We start from the raw sequence: 27,775 nt of genomic DNA, 5'->3' as shown, positions 1-27,775 counted from the left end.
AGGTAGAAACTTTAACTAATATCTTACACAAGAAAATATTAAATCACATTAACATATACAGAATATAATGTGATTAATGCAACAAACTTTTAGGTAAAAACTTATAACACAGTTATTTACCACAGTTTATTTTGTAAATTAATTTATTTGTTAGCCAGTTAAGTAAAAATCTTTTATATTTTAGTCATTTACGGATCAATCCAAACCACAAGCCAAGATACACATGCAACAACAATAACCCCAACAACAACTACAACTACAACCCCAGCCCCAACAACAACTACAACACCAGCCGACAACAACTACAACACCAGCCCTACAACAGCTACAACACCAGCCCCTACAACAACTACAACACCAGCCCTACAACAACAACCCCTACAACAACTACAACACCAGCCCCTACAACAGCTACTACACCAGCCCGACAACAACTACACACCAGCTCCTGAGACAGCTACAACACCAGCCCCGACAACAACTACAGCACCAGCTCCAACAACAACTACAACACCAGACCCCACAACTACAACACCAGCCCCGACCACAACTACAGCACCAGCTCCGACAACATCTACAACACCAGCCCTACAACAACTACAACCCCGACCCCTACAACAACTACAACACCAAGCCCTACAACAACTACAACATCAGCCCCGACAACAACTACAACACAAGCTCCAACAACAACTACACCAAACCCAACAACAACTACAACACCAACCGCTACAACAACTACAGCCCCAGCCTCTACAACAACTACAACACCAGAACCCTACAGCACCAGCCGACCACAACTACGACCACTACAGCACCAGCTCCAGCTCCAACAACAACTACAGCACCAACTCCAACAACAACTACAACCCCAACAACGACCGACTCAACAACAACTACAACACCAGCCCCTACAACAACTACAGCCCCGACCCTGACAGCAACTACAACACCAGCTCCAGCAACAACTACAACACCAGCCCCACAACAACTACAACACCAGCCCCTAACAACTACAACACCAGCCCCTACAACAACTACAACACCACCCCTACAACCCCAGCTCCAACAACGACCCTGACTCAACAACGACTACAACACCAGCTCCGACAACAACTACAACACCAACTCCGACAACAACTACAACAACAACAACCCTAACCCGACAACAACTACAACACCAGCTCCGACAACAACTACAACACCAACACCAGCTACAGCACCAGCCCCTACAACAGCTACAACAGCTACAACACGAGGCCGACAACAACTACAGCTACAACACCAACTCCAACAACAACTACAACACCAGCCCCAACAACAACTACAACACCAGCCCTACAACAGCTACAGCACCAGCCCCTACAACCCCAGCTCCAACGGCCCTGACTCCAGCAACACTGCACAGCCCGACAACAACTACAACACCAGCTCCGACCAACTACAACACCAACACCAACTACAGCACCAGCCCTACAACAACTACAACAACTACAAACACCGAGACCAACCAGCTACAACTACAACACCAGCTCCAGCAACAACTACAACACCAGCCCCAACAACAACTACAGCACCAGCCCTACAACAACTGACACCAATGACAACAACTACAACACAGACCCAGCAACAGCTCACCAGCCCCAACAACTACAACACCAGCCCTACAACAACTACAACACCAACACTGACAGCAACTACAACACCAGCTCCGACAACAACTACAACACTGACTCCATCAACAATTACAGCACCAACGCCAACAACACTACACCAGCTCCGACAACAGCTACAGCCAGACAACAGCTACAACACCAGCTCCGACAACAACTACAACAACAACTACAACACCAGCTGACCAACAGCACCAGCCCCGACAACAACTACAGCACCAGCCCGACAACAGTTACAACACCAGCTCCGACAACAGCTACAGCACCAGCCCATCAACAACTACAGCACCAGCTCCAGCAACAGCTACAACACCAGCCCCTACAACAGCTGACACCAGCCCTACAACAACTACAACCATCAGCACCTACCCCTACAACAGCTACAGCACCAGCTCCAACAACAACTACAGCCCCAGCCAGCAACTCCGACTCCAGCAACAGCTACAGCACCAGCCCTACAACAGCTACAACACATCACAGCAACAGCTACCAACGCACTACGACAGCTACTACACGACCCTACAACACTACAACACCAGCTCCAGCAACAGCCCCACAGCAACAGCTACAACACTAGCCCCTACAACAACTACAACACTAGCCCCAACACAACTGACAGCAACTACAACCAGGCCCTACAACAGCTACTGCACCAGCCCCAGCAACAACTACAGCGACAACTGACCCAGCCACAGCTACAACACCAGCCCCTCCGACAACTACACAGCCCTACAGCAATACAGCAACAACTACAGCACCAGCCCGACAACAACTACAGCACCAGCCCCTACAACAGCTACAGCCCCAACTCCAACAGCATGACTCAGCAAAACTACAACCGGCCTCCCAGCTACAACACCAGCGACAGCCACAGCTACAGCACCAGCGCCAGCCACAGCTACAGCACCAGCCCCTACAACAATACGACACCAGCCCGACAACAAGCACAACACCGGCCCCAACAACAGCTACAACACGACCCCAACCAACAACTACAACACCAGCCCCTACAACAACTACAGCACCAGCCCTACAACAGCTACAGCTCCAACAACAGCTACAACCCCAACTCCAGCAACGACTGACTCCAGCAACAACACAGCACCAGCCCTACAACAACTGACACATACAACAGCTACCAGCACCAACCCTACAACAGCTACACACCACCCTACAACAACTGTACCAGGCCCCCACAACAACTACAACTGCCGACAACAGCTACAACCCCGACGACAGCAACTACAACACCAGCTCCGATAAGCAAACACAACCCCAGCTCCAACAACGACTCCAACAACAACTACCACCAGCCCCTACAACAGCTACAACACCAGACCCCACAGCAACTACTGCACCACCGACAACAGCTACAACACCAGCTCCGACAACAACTACAACACCATTACAACAACAGCTACAGCTGACCCTACAACAACTACAACACCAAACCTACAACAACTACAACACCAGCCCCCAACAGCTACAACACCAGCTCCAGCAACAGCTACAACACCAGCCCCGACAACAACTACAGCACCAGCCCTACGACAGCTACAACTGGCCCTGCAACAGCTGCAAATACGACAGCAGCTACAAGCACCAGCTCAGGCAACAGCTACAACCGATACAACAGCAGCCTCTGCCCCAGCCCCTACAACAACTACACAAGGCCCTACAACAGCTACAGCACCAGCCGACAACAGCTACAGCACCAGCTCCAGCAACAGCTACAACACAGCCCTGCAACAGCTACAGCACCAGCCCCCAACCAACAGCTACAGCACCAGCCCCTGCAACAGCTACAACCCGACCCCGACAACAGCTACAACCGCCCACAACAACAGCTACAACACCAGCCCCTACAACAGCTACAACACCAGCCCTACAACAGCTACAACACAACAACAACTACAGCACCAGCTCCGACAGCTACAACGCTGGCTCCATCAGCAATTACAACACCAGCGCCAGCAACAGCTACAACACCAGCCCTACAGCAACTACAGCAGCACCCGACCAACAACTGACACCAGCTCGACAACACCAACGCAGCCCTACATCAGCTGCAACAGCTACAGCACCAGCCCCGACAACAGCTACAACACCAGCTCGCAGAACAGCTACAGCACCAGCTCGACAACAGCTACAACGCAGCCCCTGCATCAACTGCAAACAGCTAGCACCAGCCCCGACAGCTACAAGCACCAGCACCGACAACAGCTACAGCACCAGCTCCGACAACAACTCACCAGCCGACCAGCTACAACCCAACAACTACAGCACCAGCACCCAACTACAGCCAAACAACTACAGCCCCGAAACTGACACCAGCTCGACAACAGCTACAGCAACAACTACAGCACCAACTCCGACCACACCAGCCCCGACAACAGCTACAGCACCAGCTCCAGACAGCAGCACCAGCCCGACAACAGTTACAGCACCAGCTCCGACAACAGCTACAGCACCAGCCTCAAACAGCTACAACACCAGCTCCAGCAACTACAAGCACCAGCCCTACAACAGCTAGCACCGACCCTACAACAGCTACAGCCAGCTCCAGCACCTGCCCTACAACAGCTACAACACCAGCTCCGACAACTGCAACCCCAGCTCCAACCAGCATTGACTCCAGCAACACTACAGCACCAGCCCTACAACAGCTACAACCTGCGACCCCAACAACAACTACAGCACCAGCCCCTCAGCTACTACCGACCCTGCAACAGCTACAACACAGCTCCAACAACAACACCAGCCAACAACAGCTACAACACTGACCCCTACAACAACTACAACACGTCCGACCAACAGCTACAATAGACACAGCTACAGACCAGACCCAACCCAACAGCCTACCTACGACATTCTACACCCAAGACCCTACAACAGCTACAGCATCAGCCCCTGCAACAGCTACAACCGACCCTGCAACTACAGCACCGACCCCCAGCTACAACAGCTACCAACACCAGCCCTCCAACAGCTACAACACCAGCATATCTGACTCCAGCACCAGCCTACAACAACTGCAGCACCAGCCCAGACAGCAGCTACTGACACCGACCCTGACAACAACTACAACACCAACAACAGCTGACAGACCCAACAACAACTACAACACCAACCCCTACAACAGCTACAGCACCAGCCCTACAACCAGCACCTGACACCAACTCCAACAACACACCACCAGCTCCACAAGCATCGGCTCAGCAACAACTACAGCACCAGCCCTACAACAACTACAGCATGGCCCCCACAGCAACTACAACGGCCCGACAACACTACAGCACCAGCTCAGGCAACAACTACAGGCCCGACAGCACTACTACACAGCCCTACAGCAACTACAACAGCACGACAACAGCTACACCACCAGCTCCAGGCAACAGCTACAGCACCAGCTCCGACAACAACTACAGCTCTCAACACACGACTCCAGCAACAACAACACCAACCCTACAACAACTACAACACCAGCCCTACAACGTTCTGACCCCGTAGACAGCAACCGACACCAGCCCGACAACAGCTACAGCACCAGCTCCAGCAACAGCTACAAGCCAGCCCACCAACTGCAAGCCCCTACAGCAGCTGCACCAGCCCCTACGCTACACACCCAGGCCCCTGCAACAGCTACAACACCGTCCCGACAACAGCTACGACACGAACAGCAACAACACCAGCCTCCAGCAATGCAGCACCAGCGCCAGCCACAGCTACAACACCAGCCCTGCAACAGCTACAGCACCAGCCCGACCAACAGCTACAACGAATACAGCAACAGCTACAGCACCAGCAACAGCTGCAACAGCCCCAACAACAACTACAACACCAGCCCCTGCAGCAACTACAACCCTGACAACAGCTACAGCACCAGCCCTGCCAGCTACTGACCCCGGGCCCGACAACAGCTACAACACCAGCCCCGACAACAACTACAACACCAGCTCCAGCACCAGCCCGACCCAGCTACAACACCAGCCCTGCAGCTCCAACACCAGCCCTACACCAGCTACAGCACCGACCCATAACAGCTACAGGCCGACCAACTCCAAGCTGTACTACAACCAGCAATACAGCATGACCCCTCCAACAGCTGCAACGGCATGACCACAGCTGCACAGCCCTACAACAGCTACAGCACCAGCCCGACAACAGCTACAAGCACCAACGACAGCTGCAGCAACAGCAACTACAGCACCAGCCCCCAACAGCTACAACACCAGCCCCTACAGCAGCACCTGACACCAGCCCCTACAACAGCTACAACACCAGCTCCGACAACAGCTACAGCCCCAGCTCCAGCAAGCATGGCTCGCAACAGCTGGCCCAGCTACAGCACGGCACCAGAGCCCTACAACAGCTACAGCACCAGCCCGACAGCAGCTACAAGCACCAGCTCCAACCAGCTACAGCACCAGCCCGACAACAGCTCGACACCAAGCCCCTACAACAACTACAACCAACAACAGCTACAACACAGACCCCTACCACAGCTACAACATCGAGCCGACCAACAGCGCCCTCACAGCCACAGCGCCAGCCGCCTACACCCTACAACAGCTACAGCACCAGCCCGACAGCAACTACAGACACCAGGCCCACAACAACAGCTACAGCCACCAGCAGCTACAGCACCAGCCCCAGCAACAGCTACAACACCAGCCCCTACAACAGCTACAGCACCAGCCCTGCAACAACTACAACTGCTCACAGACTACAGCCCCAGCTCAGCAACGACCAGCTCCAGCAACAGCTACAACACCAGACCCCACAAACAGCTGTACCATACGACAACAACTACAGCACCAACTCCGACAACAACTACGACACCGACCCCAACAACAACTACAGCCCCAGCCCTACAACCAACTGACACCACCTACAACAACTGACACCAACCCCGACCCAGCTACAACACCAGCTCCAGACAGCAACTACAACACCAGCTCCGACAAGCTACAGCCCCAGCTCCAGCACCCGACTCAGCAACAGCTACAACCAGCCCCTGCAACAACTACAGCACCAGCCCTACAACAGCTACAACCCCACCCCCGACCAGCAACTACAACACCAGCCCCGACAACAACTACAGCACCAGCCCAGCAACAGCTGCCTCAGCCAGACAACAGCTGAGCACCAGCCCTACAACAGCTCTGACACCAGCCCCTACAACAGCTGACACAGGCCCTGCAACAGCTACAACATGCCGACCAACAGCTACAACCTCAACCCAACAACAGCTACCAGCCTGGCCCACTCAGCAACTACAACCCCAGCGCCAACACAGCTACAGCACCAGCCCCTACAACAGCTACAACACCAGCCGACGCAGCTACAGCCACTGCCCAGCAGCTACGCACCAGCAGCAACTCGACACAACCCAGCAACAGCTACAGCACCAGCCCTACAACAGCTACAGCACCAGCCCTACAGCAACTACAAGCACCAGCTCCGAGCAACAACTACAGCCCCAGCTCCAGCAACGACCTGGCTCCAGCAACAGCCTGACACCAGCCCCTGCACGACACCAGGCCCTGCAACAACTGCAACACCAGCCGACAACAACTACAAGCACCAGCTCCAGCAACAGCTACAGCACCAGCCCCGACAACTACAGCACCAACCCCTACAACAACTGCAACAGCAACCCTACAACAACTACAACACCGACCCGACAACAGCTACAACACCGACCCGACAACAACTACAGCACCAGCCCCTCCAACCAACTGACACCAGCCCTCCAGCAGCTACAGCACCAGCACCACATACGACAGACCCCTGCAGCACCCAGCCCAAAGACAACTGACTACGACCGGCCCAGCAACAGCTACAACACCAGCCAGCAGCTACAACACCAGCCCCAGCAACAATACAACACCAGCCCCATCTGACACCAGCCCCTACAACAGCTACAAACATGACTCGACAGCTACAGCCCCAGCTCCAGCTGACCCCAGCTCAGCAACAGCTACAGCCCAGCCCCTGCAACAGCTATGACACCAGACCCTACAACAGCTACAACACCAACCCGACAACAACTACAGCACCAGCTCCAGCAACAGCTACAGACACCGGCCCAGACAACAGCTACAACCAGCTCCGGCACCAGCCCTCCAACAGCTACAGCACCAAGCAGCCACAGCTACAGCACCAGCCCCTACAGCACCAGCCCAGCCAGCTACAGCACCCATTAACAACAGCTGCAAGCACCAGCACAGCTACAGCACCAAGCCCCAGCAGCAACTACAGCAGACCCTACAACAACACTGACACCAGCCCCTACAACAGCTACACGCAGCTCGACAACAACTACAGCCCCAGCTCCAACATGACCCGACTCAGCAACAACTACAACACCAACCCTACAACAACTACAACTTCCGACCCCCACAACAGCTACAACACCGACCTGACAACAGCTACAGCACCAGCTCCGACAACAACTACAACACCGACCCAACCAACAGCTACAGCCCCAGCCCCTACAACAACTACAACACCGACCCCTACAACAGCTACAGCACCAGCCCAGGCAACAGCTACAGCACCAGCTCCGACAACAGCTACAGCACCAGCTCAGGCCAACAGCTACAGCCCCAGCTCCAGCAGCATTGACTCCAGCAACAGCTGCACCAACCCCTACAGCACCAGCCCTACAACAACTCCGGCCCACAACAGCTCTGGCACCAGCCCGACAACAGCTACAGCACCAGCTCCAGCAGCTACAGCACCAGCCCCGACAACAACTACAGCACCAGCCCTACAACAGCTACAGCACCAGCCCTACAACAGCTACAGCACCAGACCCCTACAACAGCTACAACCTGACCGACAACAGCTACAACATACCCGACCCAAGCAGCTACAGCACCAGCCTCCAGCAACTACAACGCTGCAGACCCTGGCTACAACACCAGCCCTACAACAGCTACAACTGCCCGACAACAACTACAACCGGGCCAACAGCAACTACACACCAACAACAGCTACAGCACCAGCCCCAGCAGCATACAGCACAGCCCTACAACAGCTACACCAGCCCCTACAACAGCTACAAGCACCAGCTCCGACAACAGCTACAACCCCAGCTCCAACCGACCCTGGCTCCAGCAACAACTACAACACCAACCCTACAACAGCTACAACACCAGCTGCAACAGCTACAACCACCAGCCCCGACAACTACAGCACCAACCCTACAACAGCTACAGCACCAGCCCCTACAACAACTACAACCTGAGCCCCTACAACAGCTACAACACCGACCCGACAGCAACTACAACACCGACCCAACAACAACTACAACCACCAGCCCGACAACAACTACAACCAGCCCGACAACAACTACCAACCACGACCCGACAACAGCTACAGCACCAACCCCGACAACAACTACAGCACCAGCCCCGACAACAACTACAACAACAACCCGACAACAACTGACAACACCAACCCGACAACAACTGCAACACCAACTCCGACAACCAACCTGCCCCCGACAACAACTACAACACCAACACCATTCTGACTACAACACCAACCCGACCAACAACTACAACCAACCACTACAACAACTACAACACCACGACAACAACTACAACACCAGCCCTACAACAACTACAACACCAACCCCTACAACAGCTACAACACCAACCCGACAACAACTACAGCACCAGCCCGACAACAACTACAACACCAGCCCGACAACTAGCACAGCACCAGACAACAGCTGCAACACCAGCTCCGACAACAACTACAACACCAACCGACAACAACTACAACACAACACCGACTACAACTACAACACCAACCCCGACAACAACTACAGCACCAACCACTACAACAACTACAACACCACCTTCAGCAGACTACACACCAGCTCCAACAACAACTACAATTCCAACCCCAGCTCCAACAACAGCTACAACTGCAGCAATAACAGCTGCCATCACAACAAAGGAAGTTATTTTCAGGTCTCTTCTGGACACATTCACAACCGACTTGTTGAATCGATCATCTGCTGCTTTTAAAGGAAGAGCTGCTAACATAGCGACTGAGGTAAGAGTCTTATCAAAGAAAACCTTCAGGTTCACATTATTGTGTTTTCTATTTTAGTATTTTTTGTTAATCAAGGAGCCATAAATAATATCAAGTAAATGTGCATCGAGCATAAAACAAGTTTATTTAAAAAAAAATACCATGTGTTTTCTGTTTCTGCAGCTTGAACCTCGGTACAAAATCAAATTCCCTCCTTCTCTTCCTTGGAAGTGGTGGAATTCAGGTAATTTGTTCACATATTGTTACGTTTTCAGGATTGCAGCCTAAATCTGTCATTTCATTCAACATTTATTTGTTTCTCCTCTTGCAGAAATGGATCAATCTACAATAATTTGACACTCACCTTCAGCGGCACAGTTGTTCTTGTGACACTGCGATTGCAAGCGTTTTGATAAATGCATCTTCATCAGTCAGCGGCCGACATTGAAGGCAGCTCCATCACCGTGGATGACATAGGTACAACTACAACCCAAGCCCCTACAACAGCTACAGCACCAGCCCTACAACAACTACAACACCAACTTCAACAACAGCTACAGCCCCAACTCCAGCAACGACCCCGACTCAGCAACAGCTCCAGCTCCAGCGCCTACAACAACTACAACACCAACCTACAACAACTACAACCCCAGCTCCAACAAACGACCCGGACTCCAGCACCAACAACAGCAACAACAGCTACAACACCAAACCCTACAACAACAACAATGACCCTGCGACAACTACCACCAGGCCCTACAGCAACTACAACAAGCTCGCAACAGCTGACAGCAGCTGCAACCAAGGCCCTGCGACAGCTACCAGCCCCAGCAGCAACCACCCAACCCCACAGCAACCTAAGCACTGGGCCAGCAACAGCTACAGCACCAGCCCTGCAACAGCTACAGCCACAGCTCCAACACCAGCTCCAACAACAACTACAACACCAGCTCCAACAACAGCTACAACACCAGCGCCAGCCACAACTACAACACCAGCCCTACAACAACTACAGCACCAGCCCGTGAGCTACTGACACCAGCTCCAGCAACAACTACGACAGCTGACCACCAGCTACAGCACCAGCCCCTACAACTACTGACACCAACCCTACAACAGCTACAGCAACAGCTACAGCACCAGCCCTACAACAACTACAGCCCCAGCTCCAACATGACCCAGGCTCCAGCAACAAGCACAACACCAGCCCCTACAACAGCTACAGCACCCGGACAGAAACAGCTACAGCACCAGCTCCAGCAACAGCTACAGCACCAGCGCCAACCACAGCTACAGCACCAGCCCTACAACAGCTACAGCACCAGCCCCTACAACAGCTACAGCACCAACCCCAGCAACAGCACACAACTAGCTCCAACAACAGCTACAACACCAACTAGCGACAGCCCGACCACAACTACAGCACCAGCCCTACAGCAACTACAACGCAACCCTACAACAGCTACAGCACCAGCCCCGACAACAACTACAACACCAGCCCTACAACAACTACAACCCCAGCTCCAACAAGCCCATTCAACAACAGCTACAACACCAGCCCTACAACAACTACAACACCGAACCGACAACTGACTACTGCACCAGCCCGACAACAACTACAACACCAGCCCCAGCAAAAGCTACCTGATTTCTAACAGCTACAGCACCAACCCCAACAACAACACCAACACCAAACCCAACAACAACTACAACACCGCCCTACAACAACTACTACACCAGCCCCAGCAACAACTGCAACACCCACCCCGACAGCAGCTACAGCACCAGCCCTACAACAGCTACAAACGCTCAAGCACCTACCCCTACAGCAGCTACAACTACAACTCCAACTCGACAACAACTACAACCCCAACTCCAACAACGACCGACTCAACAACAACTACAACACCAACCCCTCGACAGCTACTACACCGACCCCTACAACAACTCCAACACCAGCTCCGACAACAACACCAGCGCCAACCACAACTACAACACCAGCCCCTACAAGCAACCAGCACCAACCCCTGCAACAACTACAACACCAGACCAGACAACAACTACAGCACCACGCCATACAGCTACAGCACCAGCCCCTACAACAACTACAGCACCAGCCCCAATGACAGCTACAGCACCAACAACAGCTACAGCACCAGCCCCAGCAACAGCTACAACACCAGCCCCTACAACAAGCTACAACACCAACCCCTACAACAACTACAACACCAACTCCGACAACAACTACAACCGCCAACTCCAACAGCGACCCCGACTCAACAACAACTACAACACCAACCCCTACAACAATTACAACACCGACCCGACAACCACAACACCAGCCCCGACAACAGCTACAACACCAGCTCCAGCAACAACTACAACACCAGCCCCAGCAACAGCTACAGCACCAGCCCCTACAACAGCTACAGCACCAGCCCTACAACTACAGCCCCAGCTCCAACAACGACCCTGACTCCAGCAACGACTACAGCACCAGCCCCGACAACAACTGACACCAGCTCCGACCAACAGCTACAGCACCAGCTCCAGCACCAGCTACAGCACCAGCCCTGCAACAGCTACAACAGCTCCAGCACCGACCCGACAACAGCTACAGCCACCAGCTCCAGCAACAGCTACTGACACCAGCCAACAGCTACAGCACCAGCCCCTACGACCAGCTACTACACCCAGCCTACAGCAACTACAACACCAGCTCCGACAACCAACACCAGCCCCAACACAACTACAACACTGACCCCTACAACAGCTACAACACCAGCCCCAACAACAACAACAGCCCCAACAACTACAACACAGACCCCTACAACAACTACTACACCAGCCCCAACAGCTGTACCACCCGGCCAACAGCTACAACACCAGCCCCTACAACAACTACAGCCATAACCAGCACCAGCTCCAGCAACAGCTACAGCACCAGCTCCAGCAACAGCTACAGCACCAGCGCCAACCCAGCTACAACACCAGCCCTACAACAGCTACAACACCAACTCTGACAGCAACTACAGCACCAGCTCCAGCAACAACTACAACACCAGCCCCAGCAACAACACGGCGACAGCCCCAACACAGCTGGCAACCAGCCCCTACAACAGCTACAGCACCAGCCCCTACAACAGCTACTGACACCAGCCCGACAGTTGCTACAGCACCAGCCCCTACAACACTACAGCCTCACCAGACTGACTCCAGCAACAGCTACAGCACAGCCCTGCAACAACTACAACATGACGACCACAACAACTGCAGCACCAGCTCTGACAACAGCTACAGCACCAGCTCCAGCAACAGCTACAGCACCAGCCCCAACAACAGCTACAACGACAACCACAGCTACAACACGACCCCTTCAACAGCTGCACCAGACCCTACAACAGCTACAGCACCAACCCCGACAATTGCTACAACACCAGCCCTACAACAACTACAGCCCCAGCTCCAACAACGACCGACTCCAGCAACAGCTACAGCACCAGCTCAGCAGCAACAGCTGGCCCCAACAAGCGACCAGACTCCAGCAACAGCTACAACACCAGCCCCTGCAACAGCTACGACCCCGACCCGACAACAGCTACAGCACCAGCTCCAGCAACAGCTACAGCACCAGCCCCAGCAACAGCTACAGCACCAGCCCCTCAACAGCTACAGCACCAGCCCTACAACAACTACAGCACCAACCCTACAGCCCCAGCTCCAACAACGACCCTGACTCCAACAACACGACGCACCAGCCCGACAACAACTACAGCACCAGCTCCAGACAACAACTACGGCACCAACTCCAGCACCAGCTACAACACCAGCCCCTACCAACTACAACAGCTCCAACACCGAGCCCCGACAACAACTACAACTACAACACCAGCTCCAGCAACAGCTACAACACCAAACCCGACCACAGCTACAGCACCAGCCCCTACGACAGCTACTGCACCAGCCCCTGCAACAACTACAACACCAGCTCCGACAGCAACACCAGCCCCAACAACAACTACAAGCTGACCCCTACAACAGCTACGACACCAGCCCCAGCAACAGCAACAACCCCAACAACAGCTACAACTCAGACCCTACAGCAACTACTACACCAGCCCCAGCAACAACTACAACACCCACCCCGACAGCAGCTACAACACCAGCCCTACAACAGCTACAGCCCTAGCTCCAGCACCAGCTCCAGCAACAGCTACAGCACCAGCTCCAGCAACAGCTACACACCAGCGCCAGCCACAACTACAGCACCAGCCCCTACAACAGCTACAACACCAGCTCTGACAGCAACTGCACACCAGCTCCAACAACAGCTACAACACCAGCCCCAGCAACAGCTACAGCGACAGCTGACCACAACTACAACACCAGCCCCTGCAACAGCTACAGCACCAGCCCTACAACAGCTACAGCACCAGCCCGACAATTGCTACAGCACCAGCCCTACAACAACTACAGCCCCAGCTCCAACAGGCCCCGGCTCAACAGCAACTACAACCAGCCCTACAACAACTACAACACCGAACCCACAACAGCTGCAACACCAGCTCTGACCACAGCTACAACACCAGCTCCACACAACAGCTGCAACGCCCAGCCCAACAGCTACAGCGACAGCCACAGCTACAGCACCCTCAGCAGCTACACCACCAGCCCTACAACAGCTACAGCACCAGCCCCGACAATTACTACAACACCAACCCTACAACAACTACAGCCCCAGCTCCAACAACGACCCGACTCCAGCAACAACTACAACACCAGCTCCAGCAACAGCTACAACCCCAACAACGACCCGACTCCAACAACAGCTACAACACCAACCCCTACAGCAACTGGCCCGACCCGACAACAACTACAGCACCAACTCCAGCAACAGCTACAGCACCAGCCCCAGCAACAGCTACAACGCAACCCCTACAACAGCTACAGCACCAGCCCTACAACAGCTACAGCACCAGCCCTGCAGCCCCAGCTCCAACACATCGCTCAACCGACACCACCAACCGACAAGCTACAACACCAGCTCAGCCAACAGCTACAGCACCAGCTCCAGCACCAGCTACAGCACCAGCCCTACAGCAAGCTGCAACAACTCCAACACCGACCCGACAACAACTACAACTACAACACCAACTCCAACCAACAGCTACAGCACCGACCCACAACAACTACAACACCAACCTAGACACTGCACCGACCCTGCAGCAGCTACAACCACCAGCTCAAACCAGCAACACCAGCCCCTACAACAGCTACAACACTGACACCTACAGCAACTACAACACCAACCCCAACAACAACAACAGCCCCAACAACAACTACAACACCGACCCCTACAACAGCTACTACACCAGCCCCAACAACAGCTACAACACCCACCCCGACCAGCTACAACACCAGCCCTGCAGCAATACAGCCTCTCACCAAGCAACAACTGCCCACAGCAACAGAGCTACCACCAGCGCCAGCCAACAGCTACACAGCACCAGCCCTGCAACAGCTACAACACAGGCTCTGACAGCAACTACAACACCAGCTCCAGCAACAGCTACAGCACCAGCCCCACAACAGCTACAGCGACAGCCCCAACCACAACATAGCCCTACAACAGCTACAGCACCAGCCCCTACAACAACTACAACCCCAGCTCCAACAACACCCGACTCCAACAACAACTACAACAGCCCCAACAAATGTACCGACAACAACTACAAGCACCAACCCCAGCAACAACTACAACACCAACCCCTACAACAACTACAACACCAGCTCCAGCAACAACTACAACACCAACCCTACAACAACTACAACAGCAGCCTGACAACAACTACAACACAGAGCCCGACAATAACTACAACACCAACTCCGACAACGACTACAACCCCAGCTCCAACAACGACCCCGACTCAACAACAACTACAACACCAACCCTACAACAACTACAACACCAACCCCTACAACAACTACAACACCAACCCGACAACAACTACAACACCGACCCCGACAATAACTACAACACCAACTCCGACAGCAACTACAACCCCAGCTCAACAACGACTCCAGCAACAGCTACAACACCACGCCTGCAACAACAACAACAGCACCAGCCCCGACAACAACTACAACACCAGCTCCAACAACAACTACAGCACCAACCCCGACAACAGCTACAACACCAACCCCTACAACAACTACAACACAGGCCCGACAACAACTACAGCACCAGCTCCTGCAACAGCTACAGCAACACTACAACACCAGCCCCAGCAACAGCTACAGCACCAGCCCCTACAACAAATACTGACACCAGCCCCTACAACAACTACTGACACCAGCCCTGCAACAGCTACAGCCCCAGCTCCAGCAACGACCCCAGCTCCAGCAACAGCTACAACACCAGCCCCTACAACAGCTACAACACCAGCCCCTACAGCAACTACAGCCCCAGCTCCAGCAACGACCCCAGCTCCAACAACAACTACAACCAACCCTGACAACAGCTACAGCACCAGCCGACATTGCTACAGCACCAGCCCTACAACAGCTACAGCCCCAGCTCCAACAACGACCCAGGCTCCAGCAACAGCTACAGCACCAGCTCCAGCAGCTACAGCCCCCCGACCCGACTCAACAACAGCTACAACACCAGCCCCTACAACAGCTACCCCCGACCCCGACAACAACTACAGCACCAGCTCCAGCACCAACCCCAACAACAACTACAGCACCAGCCCTACAACCACTACAACACCAGCCCCTACAACCCCAGCTCCAACAGCGACCTGGCTCCAACAACGGCTACAACACCAGCCCGACAACAGCTACAGCACCAGCTCCGACAGCAGCTACAGCTACAGCACCAGCTCCAGCACCAACTACAACACCAGCCCCTACAACAGCTACAACAGCTCCAACATGGGCCGACCTCAGCTACAGCACCAGCTCCAGCAACAACTACAGCAACGACCCAGACAACAGCTACAGCACCAACCCCTACGACAACTACTGCGACCCTACAACAGCTACAGCACCAGCTCCGACAACAACACCAGCCCCAACAACAGCTACAACACTGACCCTACAAAACTACAACACCAACCCCAACAACAACAACCCCAACAACAACTACAACACCGACCCTACAACAACTACTACACCAACCCCAACAACAACTACAACACCCACCCCGACACAGCAGCTACAGCACCAGCCCTACAACAGCTACAGCCACAGCTCCAGCACCAGCTCCAGCAACAGCTCAACACCAGCTCCAACACTACAACACCAGCGCCAGACAACTACAACACCAGCCCCTACAACAGCTACAGCACAAGCTCTGACAGCAGCTACAGCACCAGCCCCAACAACAACTACAGCGACAGCCCCAGCCACAGCTACAACACCAGCCCCTACAACAGCTACAGCACCAGCCCTACAACAACTACAAACCAGCCCGACATTACACCAAGCCCCTACAACAGCTACAGCCCCAGCTCCAACAACCCGACTCAACAACAACTACAACACCAGCCCCTACAACAGCTACAACACCGGACACAACAACTCCAACACCAACTCAGCCCCAACAACGACCGACTCAACAACAGCTACAACACCAGCCCTACAACAACTACAGCCCCGACCCGACAACAACTACAACACCAGCTCCAACAACAACTACAGCACCAACCCCAACAACAACTACAACACCAACCCTACAACAACTACAGCACCAGCCCTACAACCCCAACTCCAGCAACGACCCTGACTCAGCAACGACTACAACACCAGCCGACCCAACAGCTACAACACCAGCTCCGACAACAGCTACAGCTACAACACCAGCTCCAGCACCAGCTACAACCCCAGCCCCTACAACAGCTACAACAACTCCAGACACCAGCCCTACAACAGCTACAACAGCTCCAACACCGACCCGACAACAACTACAACACCAACCCCTCGACAACTACACCTACAACACTACAACACCAGCTCCGACAACAACTACAACACCGACCCCGACAACAACTACAACACCAACCCTAAGCAACTACAGCGACCCTACAACAGCTACAACACACAACTCGACAACAACACCAACCCAACAACAACTACAACACTGACCCCTACAACAACTACAACACCAACCCCAGCAACAACAACAACCCCAACAACAGCTACAGCACAGGCCCTACAGCAACTACTGCACCAGCCCCAACAACAGCTACAACACCCACCCCGACAACAGCTACCAACCCCCTACAACAACTACAACCAGCTCCAGCACCAGCTCCAGCAACAGCTACAGCACCAGCTCCAGCAACAACTACAACACCAACGCCAGCCCAGCTACAGCACCAGCCTACAACAACTACAAAACAAACTCTGACAACAACTACAACACCAGCTCAGCAACAGCTACAACACCAGCTGACAACAACTGTGACAACCACAGCTACAGCACCAGCCCCTACAACAGCTACAGCACCAGCCCCTACAACAACTACAGCACCAGCCCCGACAATTACTACAACACCAGCCCTACAACAACTACAACCCCAACTCCAACAACGACCCGACTCCAACAACAACTACAACACCAGCCCCTACACTACAACCACACAACAGCTCCAGCAACTACAACGACAACGACCCCGACTCCAACAACAACTACAACACCAGCCCTACAACAACTACAACCAGGCCGACAACAGCTACAACACCAGCTCCAACAACAACTACAGCACCAGCCCAACAACAACTACAACACCAGCCCTACAACAGCTACAACACCAGCCCTACAACAGCTACAACACCAGCCCCTACAACCCCAGCTCCAACAACGACCCTGACTCCAACAACGACTACAACACCAACCCCGACAACAACTACAACACCAGCCCCGACAACAACTACAACCATCAACACCGACCGACAACAACTGTACAGCACCAGCTCCAACAACAACTACAACACCGACCCGACAACAACTACAACACCAGCCCCTACGACAACTACTACACCGACCCTACAACAACTACAACACCAACTCCGACAACAACACCAGCCCCAACAACAACTACAACACTGACCCCTACAACAACTACAACACCAACCCCAACAACAACTACAACACCGACCCTACAACAACTACTACACAAACCCTACAACAACTACAGCACCCACCCCGACAACAGCTACAACACCAGCCCTACAACAACTACAACCACAGCTCCAGCACCAGCTCCAGCAACAACTACAACACCAGCTCCAACAACAGCTACAGCACCAGCGAACCACAGCTACAAGCCCAGCCCCAGCAACAGCTACAACGACAACCCAGCCACACTGAACACCAGCCCTACAACAACTACAACACCAGCCCTACAACAACTACAACACCAGCCCCGACAATTACTACAACACCAGCCCCTACAACAACTACCAGCTAACTCCAACAACGACCCGACTCCAACAACAACTACAACACCAGCCCCGACAACAACTACAGCCCCAGCTCCAGCAACTACAACACCAGCCCCTCCAACAACTACAACACCAGCTCAACCACAGCTACAGCACCAGCCCTACAACAACTACAACACCAGCCCTACAACAACTACAACACAGCTTGACAACAACCAACACCAACGCCAGCCACAACTACAGCACCAGCCCTACAACAACTACAGCACCAGCCCCGACAACAACTACAACACCAGCCCTACAACAACTACACCCCCAACTCCAGCAACGACCAGACTCAGCAACAGCTACAACACCAGCCCCGACAAACTACAGCCCCAGCTCCAACAACAGCTACAGCACCAGCCCTCCAACAACTACAACACCAGCACCAACCACAGCTACAGCACCAGCCCTACAACAACTACAACACCAGCCCTACAACAGCTACAACCTGACCGACAACAACTACAACACCAGCGCCAACCACAACTACAACACCAGCCTACAACAACTACAACACCAACTCCAGACAACAACTACAGCCCCAACTCCAACAACAGCCCCAGACTCCAACAACAACTACAACACCAGCCCTACAACAATTACTGCACAGACCCGACAACCTACGACACCAACCCTACAACAACTACAACACCGACCCTACAACAGCTACTGCAGCCCCACAACAGCACCAACACAGACACCAACAACAACAACAACACCAACACCAACAACAACTACAACACCAACCCCAACAACAACTACAACCCCAGCCCTATAACAACTACAACACCAAACCCTACAACAACTACAACACCAGCCCGACCAACACACCTTCCAGCAACAACTCCAACCCAGCAACAACTACAGCCCCAACAACGACCCAGACTCCAACAACAACTACAACACCAGCCCCTACAACAACTACAACCCCAGACCGGACAACAACTACAACACCAGTTCCAACAACAACTACGACACCAGCCCCAGCAACAACTACAACACCGACCCTACAACAACTACAGCACGACCCTACAACAACTACACCACCCAGCCCTACAACCCCAACTCCAACAACGACCCTGACTCAACAACGACCTGCTCCAGCCCGAACCAGCAACAACTGACACCAGCTCCGACAACAACTACAACACCAACTCCAACACCAGCTACAGCACCAGCCCTACAACAGCTACACCAACTACACACAACTTAACAACAACTACAGCACCAGCCCCAACAACAAGCACCAGCCCTACAACAACTACAACACCAGGCCCAAGCAACTCCACAGCCCCAACAACAGCTACAACACCAGCCCCTCCAACAACTACAGCACCAACGCCAGCCACAGCTACAACACCAGCCCCCAACAGCAACTACAGCACCAGCCCCAACAACAACTACAACACCAGCCCCTACAACAGCTACAACACCAACCTACAACAACTACAACACCAGCTCCGACAACAAGACTACAGCCAGCTCCAACAAACCCGACTCCAGCAACAACTGCCAGCCCTACAACAACTACAGCACCAGCCTACAACAACTACAACACCAGCCCTACAACGCTACAACGCAGACCCCACAACAACTACAACACCGTCCCGACAACTACAACAACGACTCAGACAGCTACAACACAGACCCAGCAACAACTACAACCCCAGCCCCTACAACAACTACAACACCAGACCCTACAACAACTACAACACCAACCCCGACAACAACTACAACCCCAACAACGACCCCGACTCCAACAACAACTACAACACCAGCCCCTACAACAACTACAACCCCGACCCAAACAACAACTACAACACCAGCCCTACAACAACTACAACACCAGCCCCGACAGCTTCAACCACGACCCCGACTCCAACAGCTACAACACCAACCCGACCGACTACAACACCAACTCCCACAACAACTACAACACCAACTACAACACCAACCCCTACAACAACTACAACACCAGACCCCGACAACAACTACAACACCAACTCCAACAACAACACCAACCCAACAACAACTACAACACCAACCCCTACAACACAGCCCGACAACAACTACAACACAGACCCGACAACAACTACAACATCGACCCCGACAACAGCTACAGCTACAACACCAACTCCAACAACAACTACAACACCAACCCCGACAACAGCTACAGCGACAGCCCCAGCCACAACACCAGCCCTACAACAACTACAACACCAGCCCCTACAACAACTACAGCCCCAACTCCAACCAACGACCCGACTCAACAACAACTACAACACAAACCCTTCAACAAATACAACACCGACAACAACTACAGCACCAGCCCCAACAACAGCTACAACACCAGCCCTACAACAACTACAACACCAGCTCCAACAACAACTACAACACCAACCCCTACAACAACTACAACAGCAACCCTGACAACAACTACTAACACCGACCCGACCAACTACAACACCAACTCCGACAACGACTACAACCCCAACTCCAACAACGACCCCGACTCAACAACAACTACAACACCAGCCCCTACAACAACTACAACACCAGCCCTACAACAACTACAACACCAACCCCGACAACAACTACAACACCGACCCGACAACAACTACAACACCAGCTCAGACCAGACTACAACCCCAGCTCCAACAACGACTCCAACAACAACTACAACACCAACCCTACAACAACAACAACAACACCAGCCCGACAACAACTACAACACCAACTCCAACAACAACTACAACACCAGCCCGACAACAACACAACACCAGCCCCTACAACAACTACAACCTGACCCGACAACAACTACAACACCAGCTCCTACAACAACTACAAACAACAACTACAACACCAACCCCAGCAACAACTACAACACCAGCCCCTACAACAAATACAACACCAACCCTACAACAACTACAACACCAGCCCTACAACAGCTACAGCCCCAGCTCCAACATGACCCCAGCTCCAGCAACAACTACAACACAGACCCTGACAACAACTACAACACCGACAACAACTATAACACCAACCCCAACAACAACTACAAAACCAACCCCTACAACAACTACAACACCAACAACAACTACAACACCAGCCCTACAACAACTACAACACCAGCCCGACAACAACTACAACACCAGCCCTTCCAACAGCTACAACCCCAACTCCAACAACGACCACAGGCTCCAGCAACAACTACAGCACCAGCCCCTACAATAACTACAACACCAACCCCAACAACAACAACAACTACAACACCAGCCCTACAACAACTACAACACCAGCCGACAACAACTACAACACCAGCCGACAGCTACCAGCCCTACAACAACTACAACACCAGCCCTGCAACAACTACAACCCCAGCCCTTCCAACAGCTATAACCCCAACTCCAACAACACCGACTCCAACAACAGCTACAACACCAACCCTACAACAACTACAACACCAGCAAACAACAACAACAGCAGCCCCTACAACAACTACAACACCAGCCCTACAACAACTACAACACCAGCTACAACAACTACAACACCAACCCCTACAACAACGACAACACCAACCCCTACAACAACTACAACACCAACTACTACAACAACCTCAACACCAACCCCTACAACAACTACAACACCAACTCCAACAACAACTACAACTGCAGCAACAACAACTGCAACCCCAGCCCCAACAACAACAACAACTACAACTGCGGCAACAACAACTACAACCCCAGCCACAACAATAACTACAACTGCGGCACCAACAGCTACATCTGCGGCACCAACAGCTACATCTGCGGCACCAACAGCTACAACTGCGGCACCAACAGCTACAACTACGGCACCAACAGCTACAACTGCGGTACCAACAGCTACAACTGCAGCAACAACAACTACAACCACAACTACAACTGTGGCTCCTCAACCTACTTACACTGTCTCAGTGGGCTTGACTGATGAGCCATTTACTGAAGAGCTCAAAAACCCACAAAGCAGTCAATACAAAGATCTTGAACAAAAACTCGTAGGGCCGGTGAGTACACTTTCATATTCTATATATTATTTATTAACTGTGTCAGTTTTGCCCATTATTTACATTTTACACTAGAAACCAGTTGTGATGATTTATTTCCACCAGAATATCAATTTATTCTTTCATTTATTTCATGAAAATTGTTTGAAATCTTCCTATCGTCTAAGTGTTGCTTCTTTTTTTGCAGTGCAACACAATATACAAGAACAAATTTGGTAAAAACTTCGACAAATGCCGTGTGAAAGAGTTCAGGTAAAAACATATTTGTTACTTTACTAATATTGTTTAAGCTCAGGGTTACTGACTCACTGTGTTGATAGTTTCATGTGCAAATTATACGTTTTGATTAATCTACAGTCAGCTAATATTATTATTAATACTTGTCTCATTTGGTTTCCTGACGTAGGAGACGATCAACAAAAGCAGTTGAAGTTGATGCAGATTTGGAGATTCTGTTCAATACGGATTCTACCATTTCAGAACTCCCAGAGAATGGTGTTGTTGCTGAAACATTAGTATCAGCTGTAAATAATGCCAACAGCACCTTCAACGTGACGATAGATTCCAGCACAATCAGTGTAATTGGTAAGTAAATACAACATCTATCTCACAGCATGACACAACTGACTTTTTGTTACTCCCCCAGCCAAGTTCATCATCTAGTACATACTACTGCACTCATCTGAGCACCAATCTGTCCAATTATCCTCAAATGAGCTGTGGTTGGCTGCAGTGTTGGTGCATTGATATCAAACTACCACAAAAGTTAATCGTCCAGTATGTTCCTGTTATTTCATGGGGCCTTATAAAGATAGTAACATGCATCCACATCCTGCACAGGGCATGTACACTGTTGTCACGCAGATGATCTGCTCATGTACTTTGCCTTTGAGCACTAGCAGAACTGTTTCCTCTGCAGAGAAGCGTTATCTCTTACTACTTATGGAAAAACTGCTTATAACAGTAATCCACCAATGTTCAAGGGTCTTTTACTAGTTGACACTATGATTGATGTATTGCCTGTTATGACAAAAATCAAGAACCATGTTTCTGATGCAGCAAACATTTTTCTAAAAAATGTGTTATAGCAAGTCCAGTTGCAACTCCTACAACTGCAACAACAACAGCTACAACTGCAGCAACAACTACAACTGTAGCAACAACAGCTACAACTGCAGCAACAACAGCTACAACTGCAGCAACAACAACTACAACTGCAGCAACAACAGCTACAACTGCAGCAACAACAACTACAACTGCAGCACCAACAACTGCTGCCATCACAACTAAGCGAGTGATTTTCAGGTCTGTTCAGCAAACATTCACAACCGACTTGTTGGATCCATCATCTGCTGCTTTTAAAGGAAGAGCTTCTCTCATAAAGAATCAGGTAAGCCTCTTCTCAAAATAAAACCTGTGGCTTTACATTATTGTGTTTTCTATTTTATTATTTTTTATCAAGTAGCCAAAATAATATCAAGTGAAAGTACATTGAGCATAAAAGAAGTTAATTTTTTTAAATACCATGTCTTTTCTGTTTCTGCAGCTTGAACCCCGGTACAAAAAGGAATTCCCCTCTTCCTTCCGTTCCTTGGAAGTGGTGCAATTCAGGTAATTTGTTAACATATTGTTACATTTTCAGGATTGCAGCCTAAATCTGATATTTCATTCAACATTTATTTGTTTCTCCTCCTGCAGAAATGGATCAATCTACAATACTTTGGATCTCGTCTTCAGCGGTGCTGTTCCTAACAACACTGCGATTGCAGACGTTTTGCTAAATGCAGCTTCATCAGTCAACGGCTTTGACATTGAAGGCAGCTCCATCACCGTGGATGGCATAGGTAAGAGATACTGAGTTCTGCTTGTTTGGAAAACTTCACAGGCTGAAAAAGTATTTATCAAACTAATGTTTTGATTTATTTTCTCCTCATTTACAGCTTCAAGTGGAGTCAGTCAACAGATCAGTCTCGTCACTGCATCCTGTCTGGTGCTGTTGTCATGGCTACTGTCAAGCCAGCAATAGCATCTGTGCTGATTTCCTTATGAATTCCCATGAGAACAAGAACGACATCTCTGGAATGAAGAAGGACTTCATCGTCAGCAAAAATCCCAGATTGTTGATTTTTTTTTAATGTGTTGCATTGTTTTGGATGAACTCACCACCAAGTTCAACTTTGCACTGATCCGACACATCAATGACAGTGGATTAGGTTTGTTTGTGGAACTGAACACGTTAGTGTTTGTGGACGTCCAGGATCCTGGACAGAATGACACAGCTGCCTTAAAGCTTCTGTTCCATTGAAACATAACAACACTATCTATGAAACACTGGGGAGTTCAAAAAATATCTGTTCTGTTGCACTGCTAAATTCAAAATGTATCTGACTTCACTGAGCACTGTGGCATAGCAATATTCAACTTTGTTCGGTATTAATGTCGTCTTATCTAAACTTTTCTATAATCTCCAAATGCATGTAAAATGAATGTTTAAGTTTGTATTTTAAATTAAATGAAGGAACACATGCAGGTCATAGCGGGCTTCACAATGCGACCTCATTTATTTGATCAAAGGTCATGGTGTATCTGGTATATATATATATGTGAAAACTGTTTACTGTCGATTTTCTTATTTATATATAGTGGATTTAAGTAATCGCACATTTCTTTATTCTGTGAGATTTCATGTATTTTTCCGGGGTTTCTGTCAGAAATGTCATAATAAACAAGGTACAAAATGTCTGTCCTCTCTTGGGTGATGATTTTCATGATTTACTCATGACATTTTTCAGTCTTGAGAAAAGTGTCGAACCAAACATCGTCATTCCTAGAAGAACATAGTAGTATACAATTCTTATAGTACATTATAAATAAATATAACAAGAGTTATCCCTGTGTGCTGAACTTGGATGAATAACTTTTATTTTTTATCTTGATTTAATTATATTTATTTATTAGTTGTTATTAGGGCTGTCAAAATGAACGTGTTAACGTGGGATGATTAATTTGTGGAATTAACGCATTCATTGTTTTTGACGCATTAACGCATGCGCAGAATGAGCCGCTCCATGTACCCATACCCGCCCCCACTCACTCGCTCAGAGCGACACACGCAGTGAGATCAGAGCTCGTTCACGTTCCGCAGCCGCTCAGTGACTTTGTAGAAGAACAGTGAAACACAGAGTTTCTCTGATCACAGCTGCTGCACCAACTACCGCTGCACTAATCATCACTTGAACTAATAAACACTCGTCACTAGTTATCAGGACCTGATCAGCACATGAAGTCACTGAGTGTTTGTTTGATTCGCTCCAGAGTTTATGAGGCTGCATTTAAACATCATGAAAATGACTCGTCAACATGTCGTGCTCAGTACGACACGAGATGCTCACAGTCAGGACTCAGTGTTAAAGTGAGTGGAGCGACACGCAGACGTGATCCGACTCCATCGATTCATCACCAAACACGTGACCGCACGTTTGTCACCTAAATCATCCCAAGAAAAAATTAACTATGAACGTGAACTAGTTCATTTTCATCTGCATGAACTGAACTTGGAACTCGTTCTTTTTAAGTGTGAACTGGCTCAACACTGCTTCTGCAGATGGGCTCAGATTCAGATTTCACATTTAATTGTGTAAAGGTTTGGTTGTTTGTATGATTTAAAAAAGAAAAGAAAGAAGTTTCATTCAACCATCCTTTATTTGCAAAAAAAAAATTGAGCAAAGGCTAAGATGACCCAGTTGTTTAGGATAAAAGTTATCTTTGAGTTTGATAAAAATAAAAGTTCTAAATAACATCATCCTATGTTTGCTCAGAGGCATAGCAAAGAGACAGCCACATTTAATTATGGTGTTGTATGTTTTTATTTTATTTTTCAATCTGAATAGCTCTATCATTTGGACTTGTTATCAATAAAAAAACAAATGGTGAATGTCTATGTAACCCTAACCCTATATGTATATTGATTTAAGCATTTATTGAGTTAAATAAAAGTACGAGTAAAGCCGTCTCTTGCCCCGTGATATCAAGAACCTGTGCTGTTGCACACAAAAGGGTTTAATTATTTCTTGGAGGTGAGATTCACCAGGTGGCACTGTTGCAATACCTAATTTTTCCCGCTTCCCTTCACAGCTACCCTGTGATTAATCTGATAAAAGATTTTAATCGTTTGACAGCCCTAGTTTTTATGTGTTAGCTTTCCCTTTACCCCTCCCCAGCTAAATGTGACAGGACAAATCTGTTTGGGTCTTTGGCCTCTGACCTTCATGTTAATCTCAACTCCATGCTACAGCTGTGGCAAAATCCACCCAGCAACAGTGAACCTGAGATCGCGAAGAACTGCAACTGCAACACCAGCCAATGGACAAATCACATGCAAAATAAGAATACATCATCAACTGGACATATCCTGCAAATACACTCTTTTTCTTAGCACCAATCAAAACACGGTTACAAAGTGCTTCACAAAATACATGGCAAAAAACAAATGAATAAAGATACAAGGTGT

At 50.6% G+C, this 27,775-nt stretch overlaps 2 protein-coding genes and 2 long non-coding RNA genes across 4 annotated transcripts; all 4 read left to right on the top strand.

Moving 5' to 3' along the window:
• Nucleotides 1-332: 332 nt before the first annotated feature.
• LOC124851382 (mucin-2-like) lies at nt 333-2,357 on the top strand (the record flags this gene model as incomplete). Its single annotated transcript, XM_047338992.1, has 8 exons — nt 333-408; nt 589-749; nt 785-975; nt 1,070-1,183; nt 1,260-1,331; nt 1,657-1,794; nt 2,036-2,217; nt 2,293-2,357. Coding segments are annotated over 8 exons (999 nt in total), but the record flags the coding sequence as incomplete, so codon positions are not given.
• Nucleotides 2,358-15,840: 13,483 nt separating this feature from the next.
• Nucleotides 15,841-21,663, top strand: LOC124851381 (mucin-2-like; the record flags this gene model as incomplete). The annotated part of the gene is made up of 10 exons (XM_047338991.1): nt 15,841-15,892; nt 17,745-17,795; nt 18,384-18,430; nt 18,523-18,669; nt 18,771-18,883; nt 19,126-19,196; nt 19,907-19,984; nt 20,076-20,196; nt 20,429-20,560; nt 21,642-21,663. Coding segments are annotated over 10 exons (834 nt in total), but the record flags the coding sequence as incomplete, so codon positions are not given.
• Nucleotides 21,664-23,030: 1,367 nt separating this feature from the next.
• Nucleotides 23,031-24,414, top strand: LOC124851129. Its single transcript, XR_007032389.1, has 4 exons — nt 23,031-23,265; nt 23,453-23,517; nt 23,672-23,850; nt 24,354-24,414. It is a non-coding gene; the product is annotated as an uncharacterized LOC124851129 (long non-coding RNA).
• An 8-nt stretch (nt 24,415-24,422) lies between these two features.
• Nucleotides 24,423-26,007, top strand: LOC118102356. The gene is made up of 4 exons (XR_004694657.2): nt 24,423-24,655; nt 24,812-24,876; nt 24,964-25,109; nt 25,206-26,007. It is a non-coding gene; the product is annotated as an uncharacterized LOC118102356 (long non-coding RNA).
• Nucleotides 26,008-27,775: the final 1,768 nt, after the last annotated feature.

This window comes from Hippoglossus stenolepis, chromosome 23 (genome assembly GCF_022539355.2).
Source record: "Hippoglossus stenolepis isolate QCI-W04-F060 chromosome 23, HSTE1.2, whole genome shotgun sequence".
Lineage (NCBI taxonomy): Eukaryota > Metazoa > Chordata > Actinopteri > Pleuronectiformes > Pleuronectidae > Hippoglossus > Hippoglossus stenolepis.
Note: the sequence above shows the minus strand (reverse complement) of the source record. Positions and strands in the feature narration are given on the sequence as shown.